The following is a 20,043-nucleotide window of genomic DNA, read 5'->3' as shown; positions in this document are numbered from 1 at the left end:
AATATATTTTATTGATTTTTTACAGAGAGGAAGGGAAAGTGATAGAGAGTTAGAAATATCAATGAGAGAAAACATCGATCAGCTGCCTCTTGCACACTCCCCACTGGGGATGTGCCCACAACCAAGGTACATGCCCTTGACCCGAATCGAACCTGGGACCCTTGAGTCTGCATGCCGATGCTCTATCCACTGTGCCAGACTGGTTAGGGCAATTAATTCCCTTTTAATGTGCATGAATTTCGTGCACCGGGCTACTAGTATCAAAATAAAAAGCTTCTGCACAGCAGAAGAAACCATCAACAAAACAAGAAAGCCCACTGCATGGGAGAACATATTTGCTAATGTTATCACCAATAAGGGTTTGATTTCTATCATTTACAGGGAACTCTTATAACTTAACAAAAGGAAGATAAACAACCCAATTTAAAAAATGGGCAACGGACCTAAATAGATACTTTTCGAAAGATGACATAAGGAAGGCCAAGTGACATATGAAAACATGCTCAAAGTCACTAATCATTTGAGAGATGTAAATCAAAATGACAATGAGGTACCATCTCACACCTGTCAGAATGGCTATCATCAACAAATCAACAAATGACAAGTGCTGGCGAGGATGCAGAGAAAAAGGAACCCTCGTGCACTGCTGGTGGGAATGCAGACTGGTGCAGCCACTGTGGAAAACAGTATGGAGTTTCCTCAAAAAACTAAAAATGGAACTCCCATTTGACCGAGTGATCCCACTTCTAGGAATATATCCCAAGAAAGGAGAAACACCAATCAGAAAGGATATATGCACCCCTATGTTCATAGCTGCACAATTTACCATAGCTAAGATTTGGAAACAGCCTAAATTCCCATCAGCAGATGAGTGGACCAGAAAACTGCATGTTTACATTTGTAGGGAAGCAGGGCAGCCCGCTCCTGCCACCCACATCACCTTCTAGGCTAAGAAAGGCCTGCTGATCTCCATGTGTCTCTTCCTGTCCAGAATCAAAACCTCTTGGGGATACATGATCCCATCGATGGCCCCAACACATGCTTGATGTCACTGTCACAGACATTCTCAGTCATTATAACCTGTTCCTCAGCCCATACTGTCCTGCTCCACCCACTGCCACTCCTCACCTGTCACCCCTTAAGGACCACCTTATGTTTTCCTAGCTGAAATGTGAGCAAGATCTCAAATGACCCCCTTCAATAGCTCCCTTGCCCTACCTTTCTTCCTCTAAAAACCTTGCATTTTAAAATTATATATTTGATTGGTTTCAGAGAGGAAAATAGAGATAGAAGCATCAATGATGCTTCTGCATGTTACAAACTGGGAATCAATACCTCCCCTGACCTCTCCCTGATCCCTGCCCCGGCCAGCCAGCAGGCCGCCGGTGGTGGCATAGCACCGAGGGAAGGAGAGGGGAGGAGGTTTGGGAACCATGGAGTGGCGGGCACTGAGGGCAGCGTCAGTGTCTGGCATCTGTTCCTTCTGCACCCAGCCTGGCCACTGTCACCTCCTCTCTCGACCCCGCCGGGGCCTTTGGGCCCTGATCGGCCTGGCCCTGATTGGCCCTGATCACCCGCCAGGCCTAGGGACCCCCACCCATGCACCAGGCCTCTAGTATATTTATAGATTGAGTGCCAAGGTTGAGAAAACTTCTGTTCCTAAAACCAGATGACATAGATTACTGTGGTACTTGAGTCACTAAATATCTATTTTTGCATAAAGCAGTTTGACTTAGGTTTCTGTCCTGACTAATACAATGTTTTGTTTGTTTGTTGTTTTTTTAATTTAATTCATTGTTTAAAGTATTACAAATAGTAGTGCATATGTCTCCCTTTTTTCCCCATGGACCTTCCCCTGGCCTTTCCTACCCCCCAGCACATGCCCTCACCCTCCACCCCTTAGTGTCTTGCATCCATTGGCTATGCTTATAGGCATGCGTACAAGTCCTTCCGTTGATCTCTTTAAATAATATCTTTAATTTTGATCCGTATTTCACACTCATTCCTTCTCTGTTACCTTTCACCAATCTTTACCATTTTTTCTAAACTATTCTCTCTTCTCATCATTTCTTAATTTTTTTCATTATTCCCCTCCCCCCACCCCCCTCCCACCCCTCCACCCTCCGCAAAATCATGATATTTGAAACTAGAAATCTTATTTGAGCTCTAGCTAAAATTATTCCATAAAGGAATGATATGAACAATTAGTCAAAGATTGGGTTAAAGATAAAATGAGATTATGCATGTAGTATTTCCAAACCATAAAGCATCATTGTATACATTGTAAAAGAGGGGGTTATTTTTATTTCATATCTTTTACATTTCCTTTTAAACACTTGTTTATTTTCCTTATTTTTCTTCCAATGATCCTCCTTTCTTTCCCTTTATATTGTTCTCATCCTCTTCCTTCCTCCCCCATTCATAGCTTTCATTTTCCTTCTTCCCCTTTCCCTCAATTTTTTTATTTCTCCCTTTCCTTTCTCCCTCCCTTCCTGATTGGTGTGCAGTGGTGATGAGTCACCCTGCAGTGTGAAATACTCAGTCTAAATTGGTGAGAAGAGTCAGAGGAGTTTGCACTTCCGCATCAGCCAGAGAGAATAATGGAGCAAACTGAACTCTCCACAGACACAGCTAACAAAGTAAGTCATGGTTTTCTCTTGAAATGTGTATGATCCTATTAGTAGGTAAAACACAATATCTAATGCTGCATTGAAGTTCCCATGGTATATGTGTGCACCATGCTTTACACAGTGCAAGTATTCCAGGTAATTTGTAAGCCAAATTTTAAGAAACAAGATCATGACTGTGATAAAATAAGAACTGCTATTATTTAAAGAAACATCTTACTCTTTCTGTAAAGTAAAATAATCTTTTATAAAATTAAAATCATCCTCCAAATGCAATCACTGATTAATTTAGGGGGGGAAATCAATCAATAAATATATAAGCTTAATCTATATAGAGATTTAAAAATAAAAATTCAATAAATAAATAATTTATAAGACACAGGAACTAAGTACCAAGGTAAGATAAGATGTTCTATGTGATTTTTTATGAGTGAAATTGACTAAACAAACAAAATTAATATTTTTGTCCTGTATCATTTCTTATAATTTTCTTTGCATTATGAATTCTAATCTGTTTTAAATAAATGATTAATATTAAAAATTATAATGCAGAAATTTAGAATCTAAAACTGAACTGTGCTCCAAAGATCAGTTGGCCAATATTAACATCGTGTATCATTTGAAATGCAGAAAAGATATTTCCTAAGAATAAAGTGTATTAATCAGATTTATGTGATAAAACTATTTTTTAAACAAAGACTATCTACTATGTCATAGGATGACATGAGATGCATATAGAGAGAAAAACATTCATTTAATATTTCTACAGACAGATAACTAAATAGATATCACTGGTTTCACATTACAACATTGTAAATTATTATTCACACATGTGATTGCTTTCATTGAATGCAATAGATCATCTGCATTTCAAAGTGACATAACCAAAATGATCAGTCAGCATAGAAGTGAATTTAACTATCTTTTTCACCTAATTTTAGTTTTATGGCAGTAAATTTTCATTTTTTTTAAAATAGGTGATTTTATGCAGGGCAGCCATTGCCTGGAGGGCAAATGCTCCCCTGTCCATTGAACTACTTGAAGTTGATCCACCAAAGGCTTGTGAGGTTCGAATTAAGGTAAATATAAATGATACTTTTTGCAGGTATGCATGTGGATATTTGTGTTTACAATAATTTTACAATTTTAGAAGAACAAGTGTCATTTTCTATTTAAAAATAATTAAGGGTCTCTCTGATTTACATGTAGATCTGTATTAACATGTATAATAGTGAGATTATTTCATTTTGTTAAAGTGGCAAGTATAATACATGCTGAAATGTCTTTTAATGTTTTAGATGCACTTTTTAAAAATACTTTAAAAGTCAACACAGGCAATTATTGACCAAAAAACTTCTTGGGTTTTTCACAATTATAAAGTTATTCCAAATGCTGTTATATAACAGGGCAGACATTCTTCTCAGTCATGGCTGAGAAAACAAGGGCACCCTTCCCTGACCAAGCTCCTACTTATAGAAATCTGTGGAATCCCATCAAGCATAGCAACATATGCATAATCAGTGTCCTAGAAGGAGAAAAGGGGGCCTAGAAAATTATAAAATTAATTGCTGAAAACATTTTCAAATATGCTGAAAAACATTAACCTACATATCTGAGAAGCCCAATGAATTTCAAATAGGATAAACACAGAGGTCTACAATATCATAGACAAATTCTGTGTTCAAAGACAAAGACAAACTTTTAAAAGAAGCCAGAGAAAAATGACACATCATATACGAGAGAACCCCAATAAAATTAATATAAGAAGCAATGAAATCCAGAGGGTGGAGAGATAACATATTCAAAGTGCTTGAAGAAAAAACTGTCAACCAAAAATCCAGCAAAACTATCTTTCAAAAATGAAGGTGATTTTCTCTATATCCTGGCCAACACTTGTTGTTTGTGGAAAACAGTACGGAAGTTCCTCAAAAAATTAAAGATGGAACTGCCTTATGACCCAGCAATTCCACTTGTTTTTTTGGATATTAGCTACAAGTCATGCAACAGGTTGCCAGGATCAGGATAGGAAACATAACATGTTTTAACTTGTTCTATTGAGGATGGGAGGAGGGCATTAAGAGCAATGCAAAAGAGAAGCATATATACCTTGATACCCAGGAGTCCCCTCTATATATTTAAGTATAGGTATCAAAATAGACCATAAATTTTGGGTTGTCTATTTCATCCCATCCCATAGAACACATAGCTCTTCCTGGCAAAGAGCTAGAAAATACTTCAATGATAATGTTAAATTCACTGTGATGTTAAAGAGGCCTAAATAAAATTATAAAGACAGAGACAAACTAAGTGTTTTGGTCTGTTTTCTGAAATAACTATACTTCAAGAGTGCAATCAATAACATATCAAATATATAGTCAAGGTTTTAAAGAATATATTCTGTTGCTAGTTTGGGAAATATTGCATTTTTCTGAAAGATCCAATTTTATGACAAAGCATTTTATCTCCAATCATTTAATCACCTTTCAGATTCTATCTTCTGGGATCTGTGGTACCGATCTGCACATCCTAGAAGGGAGAAACAAAGTACCTCTTCCTGCAGTTTTGGGCCATGAGGGAGCTGGAATCATAGAGAGTGTTGGAGAAGGTGTAACCTCTGTGAAACCAGGTAAGTAATTGGACAAGATATGGTGCCAATCCAGTAAATTCTCCTTTTCTAACTTACTCCCTGACATTTCCCCAAACCACCTGAAAGAGCCAAACTCATCACACAGTAACAAAAATATTTAAATGCATTCACACACATATATAAAAAATAGTCAGCCTAAGATTCAGAATCTTCAAAATGGGTGTTTATCTGAAAAAAACTCAAATAAAAAGAAATTTTCTCCACTCATTTCCATAGAGATTATCTCTAGTCTACCCATCTCAAATTAAACTAAAAGCTGCAAATATATACAAGATATTGGAATATCATCAGATTAAAATTATGTATGGTTAAAATTTTTTTCTAGATGCACACACATATGATAATCCTTTAAATTGTCTGTAGCATTTATAAAAGTTTCATCAAGAATTTGCAATTACTTCTTCCACATTGGATACAATTCGTGTTCCAAACACTTTAGATAATGCTTTACAATATCACATTTTCCAACAACAAAGATGTCATGGATATTTTATACCTATTTTATGTATGAGAAAATATAAGCTTTGGCCAACTAATCATCTTATGCAGTTGATTTAGCTACTTAATGGCAAAGCTAGCATTGAAATACAAGTTGTCTTACCTCAAATTCTGCGCTCTTACTCAATAATATATCTCATAATTAGTACTAATTCTAGCATTAACACTACAGTATTAATTCATTCTTTCAACAAATATTTATTAAGTACCTACTGAGTGCAACACTCTGCTATGCTCCTAGCATAGAATACTAATCAAAGTGGACAAGCCTTATACCACAAATTCTTAGACTTAGGCCTCTATTGCCTTTGAGCCTCAAAGTTATTAGAGGAAAATCTTCAATTTTTATTTTGTATTTTAAAGGTCTATTTGCAAACTCGGAAGGTTGAACACAGGTTCAAGTTGCCTTTGTTGGGGTTGCTCTGCTGAGCCAGGGCACTCTGTGAGATTGGGGTCTGGCCACTGACCGTGGGGTGCAATGCCGCTTCTTGGGGTGTATGAGGAGTGCTGAGCACCCTGGGGAAGTCCAGAGCAGAGCTCTGTGCAGACTGTGGAAGTTGACTGCGTGCTCCCTTTAGATCTGTGTATATACCCAGATGGTTTTCATCCACTTTGAGTAGTTATCCGAAGAAGCCTATGACTTCTTACCTTCGATTTTCTGAAAAACAGCTAGCCGTATATAAAGCTCAGAACCCAGATGCGAAAAATTCAGAACTACCATATTTTTCCGTGTATAAGATGCCCCCATGTATAAGATGCCCCCCAGTTTTCCAACCCAAAATTAAGAAATCAACATTTTAAACATAAAACAGAACACATTTTTATGTAGTAATTGCCACAGGTAATGTTTACATACCAGTATTATGATATTATACAGTATATCACTTTATTCAGCCTCTGTTGCATCACTGCTCTCTTCTTCATCATTATTAGTTCCAGACATATCAATTTCTTTGAATTCTATTATATCACTGCTGTCTTCTGAGTCACTGTCTATATATGTGAGATCATCCTCATAAACTGGTGGCATTTTCTGAGCTAACTTTGTTTGTGTTCTCATGGCCAACCCTTCTCTCCTCATGAAACTGAAGCAGCATTTTGCCTTTCCTGTAAAATCAACAATGTTCATTTCACTGGCAAACATTCTTGCCTGACATTGAATAAGCTTGTTTGACACACATAAGACACTCTGGCGCTGCTCCATAATCCAAGTCTTAAGCCTCTGCTCCAAGTTTGCCCATTTTGCTGGTTTTCCTCTTAAGGCACTCTTTTTTTTTTGCATCTTAAGGAGTTGTTCTTCCTGTTTTCTTCACTGTCTGATCATACACTTAGTGGGAGGAGGTCCAAATTATCTCTCTGCAGCTCTATTTCCATGCTCTTTTGCATAGATGATTACATTCAGTTTGAATTTTGCAGAGTAAGACAATTGCTTACTGCTATTTATCTTTTTATTTTTTAACATCTTTATGGGCTTGGAATGCTCTCTAGTCCCTGCTGCATCTGTGCACTCTCCACTTCCAATTACAGCACCAGCTGACGTCAATAACAATAAGGCTCATGATTGGAGAAAGCCTGTTTCACAAAGTATGAGCAGCTATGCACCAGCATAGCTCCCTCCTCGGCTGACTTCCATGTACAAGATGTCCCTGAATTTTCAGTCTAATGATTTTAGAAAAAAATAGCATCTTATACATGTGCAACAGTGACAGAGTTGAGCAGTTGCTTCAGAGACTGTAATGTGCAAAGCCTGAAATGTTTACCACTTGACCCTTTACAAAACAAGTTTGCCAACCCATGATCACAGTATAGTGTAGTATGACAAGCATATTAATATGTTGGGATGGGTTTTTTAACTGATTGAAAGGTTCTTGTTTTAGAATCTTTGCCACCGTTGTCTTAAAACGAAAGAGGTCAAATCACAGAAGAAGCTAAACAAACTGTTGCCCCAGCGTTTTAGCAAAAAAAATAATCTTGTTTCAAATTATGTTGTATGATAAAAGAGTTTCACTTAGTGTGGATGAGATTCTCTTCAATTATTTCGTATGACTTAGTAAGAGAATCTTAAGAGTTTTCCAGTTAGCACATATCACAAAAACCTTTCCATCTTTTACCACTTGCTTATCCTCTTAAGAGTTAGCAAGTTTTCAAAATTCACATTACCTTTTGGAGCAAAATAATTCATCTTTCATCATCAGTTCATAAGAATAGGATAACCCAAAATTTATATGTATCTTAATATTATGCAAACTATTTAGGAATTCTGGATCCAAATCTCCAGAAAAATTTTGAGGATTTCTGTTGTTTGTGGATAGAAAATAAATTTAAAAAGTCATTACTTATTCTATACTGAACTTGACAAAAGTATGTACTGAAGATAAAAATATAACTTAAGAGGAAGATTAAGATTTAAATATTTGAAGTTAGGCATTTTCAAACAATTTTCCCCTGTGGTTATGAATACAGGACAAAGTTGGCTATTAGTTAAACAGATACCGTGGGGAGAGTGTTTGGGGAAGAAGAGGTGTGCGAGTGTCTATCACAGCTTTCCTCAATGGGGTTTCTGGGAGAGGTTAAGTCCCAATTCCCTATGGCATTTGGAATGGTACTGATTATGTACCATACTTAGGAGAATGGAAAAAATCATCCAAGTCATAGACTGTGTTCTATGCTTCAGAGGAGCCCAAGGAGCACATGGGAGTCAGTGTTTGTAATATAGGATAGGTGAGGTTGAGAAATGAGTTATGTAGACATCTTTGCAATTACTTTTTTCTGTGCTCTTTTATCATTCAACTACGTAAACTATTTTATACAGGACACGTTCAAGTCATAACTTCCCAGTTACATTAGGAAGTTCAGTGAAGAGTAAGTTCAAGGATTTACAATGTAATGGGGGGGGGGGGGGGAGTGAGAAAAGCGCTAGAGCAAAACCATTTTATGATAACATCAAATTTTATTTGGTTTTCTTTGTTTCTAAAAGAATGTCATTGCTGATGCTTTAAATATTAAGATAATCTGAGTCCTCGCCTTGCTTAGTAAATTTCAGTACATGTTGAAGACTGGTATGCATATGCCAAATGCCTTGCAGTTTAACAGTATGCTCACATTATCTATTATAAAGAATAAGAAATTATGTCACTGGCCACTCATCTAAAGCCTTACTTTTTAGACTTAGGTTGACCTAACAGAGTAATTGCTGTAGGAGCTAAAAGAAGAGTGCTAGGGGGAAAGATGCTGAAGAAATGAAGATGGTGTTTATGCTTTTCTGAGCCTATTCTGTTCAGAGAAAAAGAGATTGCTATACATCTGTTCATTAGAGCACTAGTATTAGGCTTGAAATAATTTGATGGCAGGAGAGGGTTGTGTGATAATTTTACTTCTGATGTTTAAAGGATATTGTGTGAAGATTCAGCCTACTGTAATCATGTAAATTTTGCTGTTGCTTTTGGCTAAAATGCCCTTCTTGAAAATGCCATTTTAAAAAAACAAGGTGTTTTTTTTATAGTTGCTATGAATGTGTGTATTTAAATTTCTGAATTAAAATATAAGTTGATTTAAAGTAAAAAAAATTAAAAAGGTCTAATTTGCATTAAAATTGATTTGTTTCCAATCCAAAGTGAAATAATTAACTTAAGTAATAATTATCATTAAAACAAATTTGATAACATGCACTATAAATAATTTCCTATCAGTAAATATAATGCTTACTAGAGGCCCGGTGAACAAAATTCATGCACGGGGGGCTGGGGTGGGAGGGAGGTCCCTCAGCCCAGCCTGCACCCTCTCCAATCTGGGATCCCTCTCACAATCCAGGACTGCTGACTCCCAACCGCTCGCCTGCCTGCCTGCCTGATTGCCCCCTAACCACTCCCCTGCCAGCCTGATTGACACCTAACCGCTCCCCTACTGGCCCGATCTCCCCCAACTGCCCTCCCCTGCCAGCCATCTTGTGACAACATGGGGGCAGCCATCTTGTGATGACATGGGAGTGGCCATCTTGTGACACAAGGGCACTGGGGTCAATTTGAATATTACCTCTTTACTATATAGGATTGCATTCCATGCCTCTGCCCAAGATTCTAATCACTTTGTTTGTTCTTTTTTCCTTAGGAGATAAAGTCTTAATGTTACCTCTTCCAGAGTGCAGAGAATGCTGTTTCTGTTTGCACCCCAAGGGCAACGTATGCGTGAAGGAAGAGTTAGTTTCAATTGCTCTGACTTCATTTCATTCAATTTGTTTTCATTGGGATAGGTATTGACTGGGAACTAAAATCCTGTATTTTTATGAAACACAGTATTCTTTCTCCAACTGGATTAATGTTAGATGGAACCAGCAGGTTTACCTGCAAAGCACAGAAGATTCATCATCTTTTTGGCACTAGCACCTTCACTGAATATACTGTTGTGCATGAAATTGCAGTGGTAAAAATTGATGATGCTTCTCCAATGAGTAAAGTCTGTATCATTAGCTGTGAGGTGCCTACGGGCTTTGGAGCCGTGTTTAACACTGCAAAGGTAAGAATGTACTTTTGTGCTGTTTTCAGTGACTTCACCTATATCCTGGGAGCCATTCAATCAGAGAGCTTCTCCCATTAGAGATAAACCAAAGTGGCTTTTTTTCTAATAGAAATTTATCTTCTGGGTTTGTAGGTTACTCCTGGTTCCACCTGTGTTGTCTTTGGACTTGGAGGAATTGGTTCAGCCATAGTCATGGCATGCAAAGCCTCTGGTGCTTGTAGGATCATAGGGGTTGACATCAACGAGAAGAAATTTCCCAGGGCAAGAGCATTAGGAGTCACAGATTTTCTCAACCCTCGGAACCTCAAGAAGCCTGTTCAGCAGGTGGTAGTTGAAATGACAGGCTTCGGTGCTGACTTTGCCTTTGAGGCCGTCGGACTCATTGATACCATGGTAAGTGGTTTGGGGGCACAGTGAGGGGAAGTTGCTTGCCAAGATGTGGATACATATTAAATTAACTTTATGAAGACATGAAATTACTATAATTTTTAACTATTTTTGAGCACACCTTATGAGCCTTGCACCAAGATATTTATAGTTTATCCCCTTTAATCTTCATATCATTTTATGAATTAAGTACTAATCCCCATTTTCAAGATTTAAAAACATAATTATGATTAAGTTAAAGCAGCTTGCCTAAGATCTCAAGGGGGAGTTGGAGGGGGATACCACATTCTGTTCTATTCTATTCTATTCTATTCTATTCTATTCTATTCTATTCTATTCTATTTTTTCTTTTTCTCTCATACAGCACCCCTGAAAATATGTTTTAGGATTGTGAGTCAAAAGAGGTATGATTTCAGGGTACTGAGATGCTAATCAGTCTACTGCTGAAATTAGGTTGCGGCTTTGGAGTCATGCCGTCGGAGCTATGGAGTCTGTGTGATTATGGGAGTAGCCCCCAACCATGAACAACTCTCCTTTGACCCACAGTTGATTAACTCTGGGAGAACCCTGAAAGGCAGCTTTTTGGGAGGTAGGTCTTTGATGCCACATCACCTTTTCCAGAAACCTGGTCACCCTGCATTGTCCTTGGCAAGAAACGAAGGAATGAAAAGGTAGGAAAAATATACCTCTATGAAAGGAAATAGGAGACATGTTAAAATAGAAAAGCACACTTATGTATTCCTCACAGGTATTTATTACCTGTGGGAGAAAAAAACAGATTAACATTTTGATATTATTAAGATATAGAATAATCACATTGCAGGGTACTCATTGGCACTCAGACATTCCATAATTGGTGGAGAGTCATTGTATGTCTCTGAGTGGCTCCCCAGCACAGGATTAGACTAGAAGAAAATCTCAGTGTATTGAACCCCAATTCTCACCATACAATCACCCTAATTTTTTATTCAAGAACAAAACAAACAACTCTATTGTGGCATATTTGAATTTCTTTTTCCCAAACAACACCTCCAAACCCCTGTCTTGGCATGCTTTACACCCACAGATGCTTCCAGACTAGCACTGACCAAGAGAGTTTTCTGCAATGGTAAAAATGTCCTAGAGCTGGACTGTCCAATAAAAGAGGCACAAGCCATATATAGCTATTGAACATCTTATGTGTGGAAACCAGAAAACTGACTTTTCATTATATTTAATTTTAATGAGTTTACATTTAAATAGCCACATATGGCTAGTGGCTACTTTATTAGATAGTACAGTTGCGATAGCTTGCTCTCTGACATTTGCTAGCATGCTCAAATAAGATTAATTTGGCATAAACTTAAAAACAAGGGCGTTGCTGTCAGAATACTCAGCAGACCTATTCCTTAGCAAGTTATTTAAGCTCATTAATTGCCAGTACTATTTTCTGGAACGTAGAGTAAATAATAGTTTTGTTCTTACATAATATAGAGATAATGAAATGAGAGGATGCAGATAAAGCACTTGGCAAGAGAAACTGACACATAATAGGTACAAACTTAACATTAAATTGTAGCAGTAACAACAATGATTACAGTAGCTTATGAGGAGGAAGGCACATATATTGAAAAAGATAACTGGAGGCCTTTTTGCTATCCTAAAATATCTGGGTGCTCTTTCCTTTCGTCATTGATTTAGCTTGGCATGAGTTGATTGAATGTAAATAAAACTGGATTCATACCTAGATGTCAAATACTGGAAAAAACTTTGCCATTGACCAACCTTTTATATAAAAGCTTGTTTTCCCAGAAACTCTATATGTCTGAATTTTCCTATTTGAATAAATACTCAACTTAAAAATTGAACTATTTCAAAAGAGATTAGGCTGGTGCTTGGAATGGTGAAGCATAATTGACACTGATCATTTTTTTTCAGTGCTAGTTGTCCTTGGCTTCATTGGAGAAATGTATTTCCATTCCTAACACTCCTCATTATGTATCTGCCATGTCTCCTTCCTTCCTCATTAAATGCAAATACACCAAGGAAAATCACCCTAATGAAACTCATTCAGATGGAAAAATCTGTGATGGCTTTGTCCTTTCACTTCCATGCGGACACATTTCTAAGTTTCTCAAAGTCCTACATACCAATTGCCTAATACTCACATATTTTAGTTCAAATTTCCCTATTAAGAAATATAAAATATCTGCAGCCAGGGCTCTGATAAAGAGTACCAACTATCTTTTTAGAAAAAGAAAAAAGAAAAGAAAAGAAGAAACTCAACTTTTTTGTGGTGCTTTATTTTTAAGCCATCTATATATATAAAAGCCTAAGCAACCATCTGACGGTGCGACCGTCTGACCGGTAGCTATGATGCGCAATGACCACCAGGGGGACAGATGCTCCAACTGGTAGCTATGACACACACTGACTACCAGGGGGGAGACACTCAACGCAAGAGCTGCAGTGGCTTGGCAGCTACGGTTCGTGGGTGATGCACCTGGAACCACAGAGGAGGAAGCCCAATTCCAGGGTGCATCACCTGAGAACTGCCCTCTCGCAATCTGGGACCCCTCAGAGGATGTCGGAGAGCTGGTTTTGGCCTGATCTCCACAGGCCAGGCTAAGGGACCACACTGGTGCATGAATCCGTGCACCTGGCCTCTAGTATCTTATAAAAACAATGTTGTATAAACAGGACTCTGCTAGCAATATAAAAACCTGGGTTCTGGGTTCAGCTTCCCCACTTTCTGGATGTGAATCAGAGTTTTAAAACAGGATTTGATTTCATCAGACATGGTAAGATGACAGACACAGGGACGATTGCCTTGAAAGAAGAGTTTATTGCTCAAAGTTCCCAAGAGAAGGGGTCATGCCATACCATAGAGGTCCTTATGGGGAAGCACCGGGGCTAGACAGGAGACAGGAAGAGCTGAGGGAAAGCATGGGCCAGAGACTTACTGTGTTTTTCATTAGAAGGAACAGGCAAGATGAGTGGGAAAGCTAAGCAAGTTTCAACAGGTTCTAGGCTATAGGAATGGTCCTCAGTTATCTGGTAACTGGTCCTAGGATGATTTAGGGCAGAGGAATAGTATCCCAAAATGTTGGAGACTGATAAAAAGAGAGAAATCAGGAATATGGACTCAAGACTGTTTGGTTTGCATATCAAAAGCATGCTAAAGCAGGCTGTTCACTACCTCTAGAAATCAGTAAACCCTGGGAAAGGCAGTCTCTCTCCAAGTCTAGAAGGCCCCAAGATATCAAAGCATCATAAAATATAGAAAATTAAAAAATAATAAATACAATCAGTGAAAAATACTTAACATCTCTAAACCTCAGTCCCCTCAAAGTTATAAAAATTGGGAAAATAATGCCAGCATCTTTTACTAAACTATTCTCCAACACACCACTGAAGAAGTAGAAAAATTTATTTTTGAGTTTGAAATGTTAAGGTTTTTTTAACATATTTTTATTGATTTCAGAGAGGAAGGAAGAGGGAGAGAGAGATACAAACATCAATGATGAGAGACAATCATTGATTGGCTCCCTCCTGAACATGCCTCCTATACCAGGCACCGAGCCTGCAACCCTGGCATGTGCCCTTTACCAGAATCAAACATGGGACCCTTCAGTCTGCAGGCCAATGCTCTATCCACTGAGCCAAACCAGCTAGGGCTGAAATGTTAAGTTTTGAAGGAGATATATCTAGAGCCACAGGTAGAGGGAGAATATGGTAACTAAAACCAAATCAGCTGGAAGGTAAGCTGTTTTAAGAAGAAATCCTTAATGCTCTGAAGGCAAAGGAACACTGGTTTGATGGTCTGTGACCATGACAGTGTCAGGTCACTCCAACAGTTCATCCCAGCCCTGACACTGTTCACCTACAATGCTGGGGTGTCATGGTACTCCTAAGTGACAGCAGAATTTTGCAATGGGATAAATTACCTTACTTCTGAAGATTAGGAAGAGGATCAAGAGTGAAATGGATTACTGCCTCCCATGAATGCTTTTGCCAATTTTACACATAATAAATTCATTTGATTCTTTAATTAGTTTAGTATTTTTTAGGTTTCTTTATTGTTGTCCTTCTTTTCTACAGAGTATAAAAGCAGAGATTGCATTCCTAAACTTGTAACTGACTACCTGCAAAAAAAAATCAACATAGATCCACTTATAACGCATACATTCCATTTTGAAAGAATAAACAATGCATTTGAAGTGCTCCAGGATGAAAATGAAAATTGGTGAGTCTGTGCCTGCGCTCGCGCGCGTGTGTGTGTGTGTGTGTGTGCGTGTGTGTGTGTGTGTGTTGTGTGTCTGTGTAAGATGTATCTGTATGAGATATCTTATACATGTAACACATCCAAAATTTTATGAAAAATGAGGTCTCAGATCAAGTATAAAAGAGGGAGTGGGCATGGAAAATGGTTTAGAAAATGGCAATGAAAGAGTGCTAAGTCAGTGTGAAGAGCGCTAAACATTTTACTCAGTCACTGTGTGATCTAAACGGCTACCTTGCCCATGATATTGTCCTTGTCTAAAAATGGGGATAATGATACCTCTTCTTGTTATTGGACGGGCTCTGCACCTGGGTGGGTCTGCCTAGGGCCACCTGAAGTGTGTGGGTTCTTGACTTCGTGCAGGAAACATTTCACAAGTCAAGTCCAGGTGGCTTTTGAGAGTATGTTTAATAAATCTGGGACAATGAAATGAAAGAAGGGTTTGATGTAGAAGAAGTAACAGGAGACAGCTGAGTGACAGAAGTGAGCTCACTGGGAAGTCAGAGACACAGGGGTCCCTGGAGACAGATTCAGAGAGTAAGCCTGGGACAAACTGCCACTGCTCACTGCTCCCCTGGCTACAAGACTCATAGGGTCCTTTGGAGTTTAGGAGATGCATGCCTGTGAAGGAAGAAGTTGGGGAAGGAAAAAATGTGAGTAGGCATGCTCCCAGGAGGGAGAGCACACCCTAGATCCCTTGTCTTGAGGCTTTTTAAAAAATCTTTCCTTGGCTGGCTGGAATCTTAGGGGAGGTCTCAACAGAGGGTCTTAACAGACTATTCATTAGCTTTTTAGGTGTGTCCTTCAATATGTTCATTCATTAAAATGTGTGTATAAAGGGGCCAGGATTATTTTCTGGTTTGGTTTTATTTTTAAAGAATATTATTGAAGAGGGACTGGGCTGAAGCAGGTCTGTCCCAGGACAGTCTGTACTACATAAACCATTTGCCCCAAAGTGTCCTTGGTTAGGGAAGATAAAGCCTTGTGATTTATTAGCTGGCTGTAAACTGCTCAAGTGGTTTGGCCTTGTGTAATTATTTTGTCTCAGTTTCCCTTTATTCCACTTGTCAAGGAATTCCCCTAGCTTCTTACTATCCTGCCTCATTCCCCTCTTAGATACTTCTATCCCTGAAATCTTTTCAGATTGATGAGGGAGGACAGTCCGTTTTCAGTAACTGCTTCCTGCTGACAAGGGTCATAGTCCCTGTGTATGTAAGGTGAGAATGTCTCTCCCCGCCTGACCTAGAGGGGGCAAGGGAATGGAATCTGGGACCGGAACAGAGAGGCCATTAGCTAATCCTTCTAAAGTAGGGATAAGCTGGAGTTCCTGAAGTGTCATCATCCTTGAGGTGACAAATTTGACAAGAAGGTTAGTGGAGTGGGGGACAATTCTTTGAAAGCCCAGTCACCACTATATCTGTATCAGGTTTTTGGTTTTTTGAAGAGGAGCTTGAAGTTCTCAATGGGTCCGAAAGAGTAGGTCTCAGGTTATGGTTCCTGTGGGGATTCACAAGAAACAGGTTTAATTTGAGATAAGTGAACCCAACTGGCTATCCCTGTGAGCTTTATTGCAGTTGGCTTGCTTAATAGAACCTGATATGGACCTTAGCACCTGGATTAGCATTAAGTACAATGCCTGAAATATGTGAGTTGCTCAGTAAAAATATACAATGTAAATGTACATTATTCTTCATGATAGAACCCTGTTTCACAGCTATTAAAAGTGAGGGTATAACACCATAGGAGATGAGGAACAAAACTAAGAAGCGAATGTTTAAAGTGATGGCCCTCACGTAGCCATTCACAACTGAAAAGTAGAGAGAGGGGGCTATGGTAATTCTTCTGTCCCCACCAGACAAGCTCATGGCCAGCTGAAGGGTGATTAAAAGTCACAGAATGAAATACACGCTGTAACTGTGGATTCTCATGAGATGACTTCTCAAGGGAGCATAATTCTCTCTTGCCTTATCATCTTTGCCTCTTATTACTAAAAATCAAATACCATGTTTAGTGACTACACACTAAACTTGATTCAGAAACATTTTCTGGTGCCTTGAGGGGAGATTAATATAGAGATAACAAATGGGAGTTGGTAGATAAGTTTGTCTCTTAAAATGCTCATGCTACAATTATTCTGTGCTGCCCACATTTATGCAGGCAAGTCAGTCATTTCAATGTTTGAATTTCTCTGTTTCAGTATCCGCTGTGTCCTCTTGTTTTGAGATTCCCAGATGATAAAATGGAGCGTGAACATCCTCAGCAATGCTCTTTGCTTCCTTTTTCACTACCTTGATGACTCCATTGCAATATATAGAACCCAAAATTGGAAAGAGAGCACTTCTGGAATTTTAAGAAAAAAACTGTTATAATAAACTATTTTGAAACTGGTGTTTGCATTTCAGCCTAAAGCTTAAAGAGAAAAAACAGGGATATGTTAGTGATGGAATGCATCTTCTGCTCATCCTAACGATTTCACTTTAAATGTATTATGTGATGGATATGCTTCATTAGACAGCTTGCATATTTTGAAAACTGACTTAAAGCATGAACCCTTCTCCACCACTCTATGTGTTGCTGAGTTGGCCTGTTATGAAAAGCACATCTACCAATAGTCTGCCTTCTTGGGCAAATAGTGGGAAGAGGGGTGACTAATTCTTTGAATCTGAGCTTGACATACGTTGGGCATTGTTTTTCTAGTTGAAGATGAGGGGGCTGTTAACAGTGGTTCAAAAACGGTAAAACTCCTTGACACTCAGTCTTACCTGCCTTTCTCAAACAAAAATGATATACGAACAAATAAAACAGAAACAGACTCCTAAGTGCAGAGAACAAACTGAGGGTTGCCAGACAGGAGCAGAGTAGGAGGACTGGTGAAAAGGGGGAAGGAATTAAGTACAAATTGGTAGGTACAAAATAGTCATAGGAGTCTTTTCTATTTATTCTCAATATGTTGTTCTCATGTGGAGGGCCTACAGTTTGGGGGTGCAACTAAGCCTTTTCCATTCCCTTTCTCTGCTCCATTTCCCCAGCCCATGACTGAATAGAGAAATCTGGCCATTGATTAGCAACATGATTTGGTCCCAAATTGGCTGCAGTTTGGGTGTGCCAATTCCATCAACCAAAAACCATGGAATAAAGAAACAGTGGTTGGCAGGATTCGGGTAAAAAATCACCATTCAATATCTTTAACAATAGTATAGTTACAAGGATAATGAAGAGGTGGTTGTTTGGCTCTGCCTTTGGCTAGAGACTAGATTATATGAAAAGCATTCTAGGGAACCCCTAGAAATGTAAATAATATGCAACAAACATCCTTTTAAGCATATGTCTGAGCTAACAAGAAAGTAGGGAAAACTCCAGGGGAGCAGGAAAACCAAATGAGAAATGAGCAGCAAAGTTACATCTGACCTGATGATTTTTGCTGATCCAATAAACTGTGGGTTGGGTATTAAAGGCAAAGCAAGAAATATGCAGCTTGGACCTGGTACAAGGTGGGGAGCTGGAATGAAGACTCATGCATACCCCACATCTTCCAAGAGCTGCAACCTCAAGTAAATCAGAGGGGCTAGTAAATATTCCACCCACCAGAAAAAAAAGACTATAATGTCTTTTCACAGCCTTGGAGAGGGAAAAAATTCTTATTGTGTTTTGTGAAAACAGATGTGCTCGCAGATGAATTAAATTTGAATTTATTTTGACTGCCAGGAAATTTTACTGTGATAGTTCTAAGCACGTCACATTCTAGGTCTCTGGAATAAACATATTTTTTTTCAGTTTGTGAATCAGAAGCTCAATCAATTTAAAATAAGCCAGAAAAGGACAATTTTTTTTTAATGGAGTAGAAAAAGCAGGATCAAGAAAGAAAAATAAAACTCACTGTGATAAAAATAATTCTAAAAATATTAGCAATCAAAATACTGTAGACAGATTAAACTCACTAGTACAAAAAAAAAGAACTGCAAAAAAATATTAAACTTTAGTCAGAAGATTTATTGTTAGTAGTAACATCCTATATAATAAAACCCTAATATGCAAATCAACCTAATGGCAGAACAACTGGTCGCTATGATGTGCACTGACCACCAGGGGGCAGACGCTCAATGCAGGAGCTGCCCCCTGGTGGTCAGTGGGCTCCCACAGGGGGAGCGCTGCTCAGCCAGAAGCCGGGCTCATGGCTGGCAAGCTCAGAGGCCGTGGCAGGAGCCTCTCCCACCTCCGCAGCAGTGCTAAGGACTCCTTGGGGGATGTTCTCCTGCTTGCTTAGGGGAGTGGGCCTAAGCTGGCAGGAAGACATCCCCCAAGGGGTCCCGGACGACGAGAGGGCGCAGGCCGGGCTGAGGGACTCCCCCCGCCCCCAATGCATGAATGTCGTGCACTGGGCCTCTAGTAGTTAAAATATTAGAAGATACTATTAAGTAAATGTATTACATTTATTATGAAACAGGAGTTCTACCATGAATGAGATACAAGTACAAAGGGAGCCTGATTGCTGGAACATGAATGATTGAAGACAAGCAAAACCATATCAAAGAAACACAGCAGCCAGCAGGATGTGGTTCCCACTGGCCAAATTTAGGACAATTCAGACATCCAAAGTAATAAGAGTAATGTCTTTCACTGATTACAACACATTTAATTTTTTAAATGATTTTATAGAGGACTTCTACTTTTGGGAAGATGGAGTAGACATATTCCCTAATCCTTCCACTAAATGTAATTAAGCCCCTGGACATTTTACATAGAACAAACACAAGAAAATTCTTAAAGGTGTAGAGAAGGCAGAAAGACTAGAGACTTGGAGACCAAGGAAGGGTACGGGTGTGTGTTCCCTGGGTCTTCTTTAAGCATCATATATCCCGGAGTTGGAGTGAAGAGACCAGAAACCTTGAAACAGCAACATGCACAGACAGAAAGAAGGCCCAGCAAAAAGCCTGTTCTCTAGCCAAAGAACTGAGAAAGGGCAGCCTAGCAAGGCAGAAAGCTTTTAGGTAATAACTGCTCTACTCCCTCCAAACATCAAAGGTAAAAACAACAACAACAACAAACAACAACAACAACATGACCCCTCCTGTACCCATGGAGCAAAGACTAAGTAAGGTGCTTATACT

General features: G+C 38.9%; 1 protein-coding gene across 1 annotated transcript; it reads left to right on the top strand.

Moving 5' to 3' along the window:
- Nucleotides 1-2,569: 2,569 nt before the first annotated feature.
- Nucleotides 2,570-17,317, top strand: LOC139006517 (alcohol dehydrogenase 1-like). Its single transcript, XM_070408843.1, has 9 exons — nucleotides 2,570-2,639; nucleotides 3,605-3,706; nucleotides 5,115-5,253; nucleotides 9,880-9,967; nucleotides 10,065-10,284; nucleotides 10,420-10,680; nucleotides 11,128-11,263; nucleotides 14,755-14,899; nucleotides 17,133-17,317. Exons 1-9 carry the CDS (start codon nucleotides 2,601-2,603, stop codon nucleotides 17,155-17,157), a joined length of 1,155 nt encoding a protein of 384 aa, XP_070264944.1. The 5' UTR covers nucleotides 2,570-2,600; the 3' UTR covers nucleotides 17,158-17,317.
- The last annotated feature ends 2,726 nt before the right edge of the window (nucleotides 17,318-20,043 follow it).

This window comes from Myotis yumanensis, unplaced genomic scaffold (genome assembly GCF_028538775.1).
Source record: "Myotis yumanensis isolate MYYU_CA2020_CCGP unplaced genomic scaffold, mMyoYum1.0.hap1 SCAF_1, whole genome shotgun sequence".
Taxonomy (NCBI): domain Eukaryota; kingdom Metazoa; phylum Chordata; class Mammalia; order Chiroptera; family Vespertilionidae; genus Myotis; species Myotis yumanensis.
This window is presented reverse-complemented; position numbering and strand designations above follow the sequence as displayed.

Coding starts and splice junctions, on each gene's coding strand:
- LOC139006517 (XM_070408843.1), top strand. CDS start 2,601: ATGGAGCAAACTGAACTCTCCACAGACACAGCTAACAAA. Junction 5,254..9,879: donor TGTAACCTCTGTGAAACCAG/GTAAGTAATTGG, acceptor TTTTTTCCTTAG/GAGATAAAGTCTTAATGTTA. Junction 10,285..10,419: donor CCGTGTTTAACACTGCAAAG/GTAAGAATGTAC, acceptor CTGGGTTTGTAG/GTTACTCCTGGTTCCACCTG.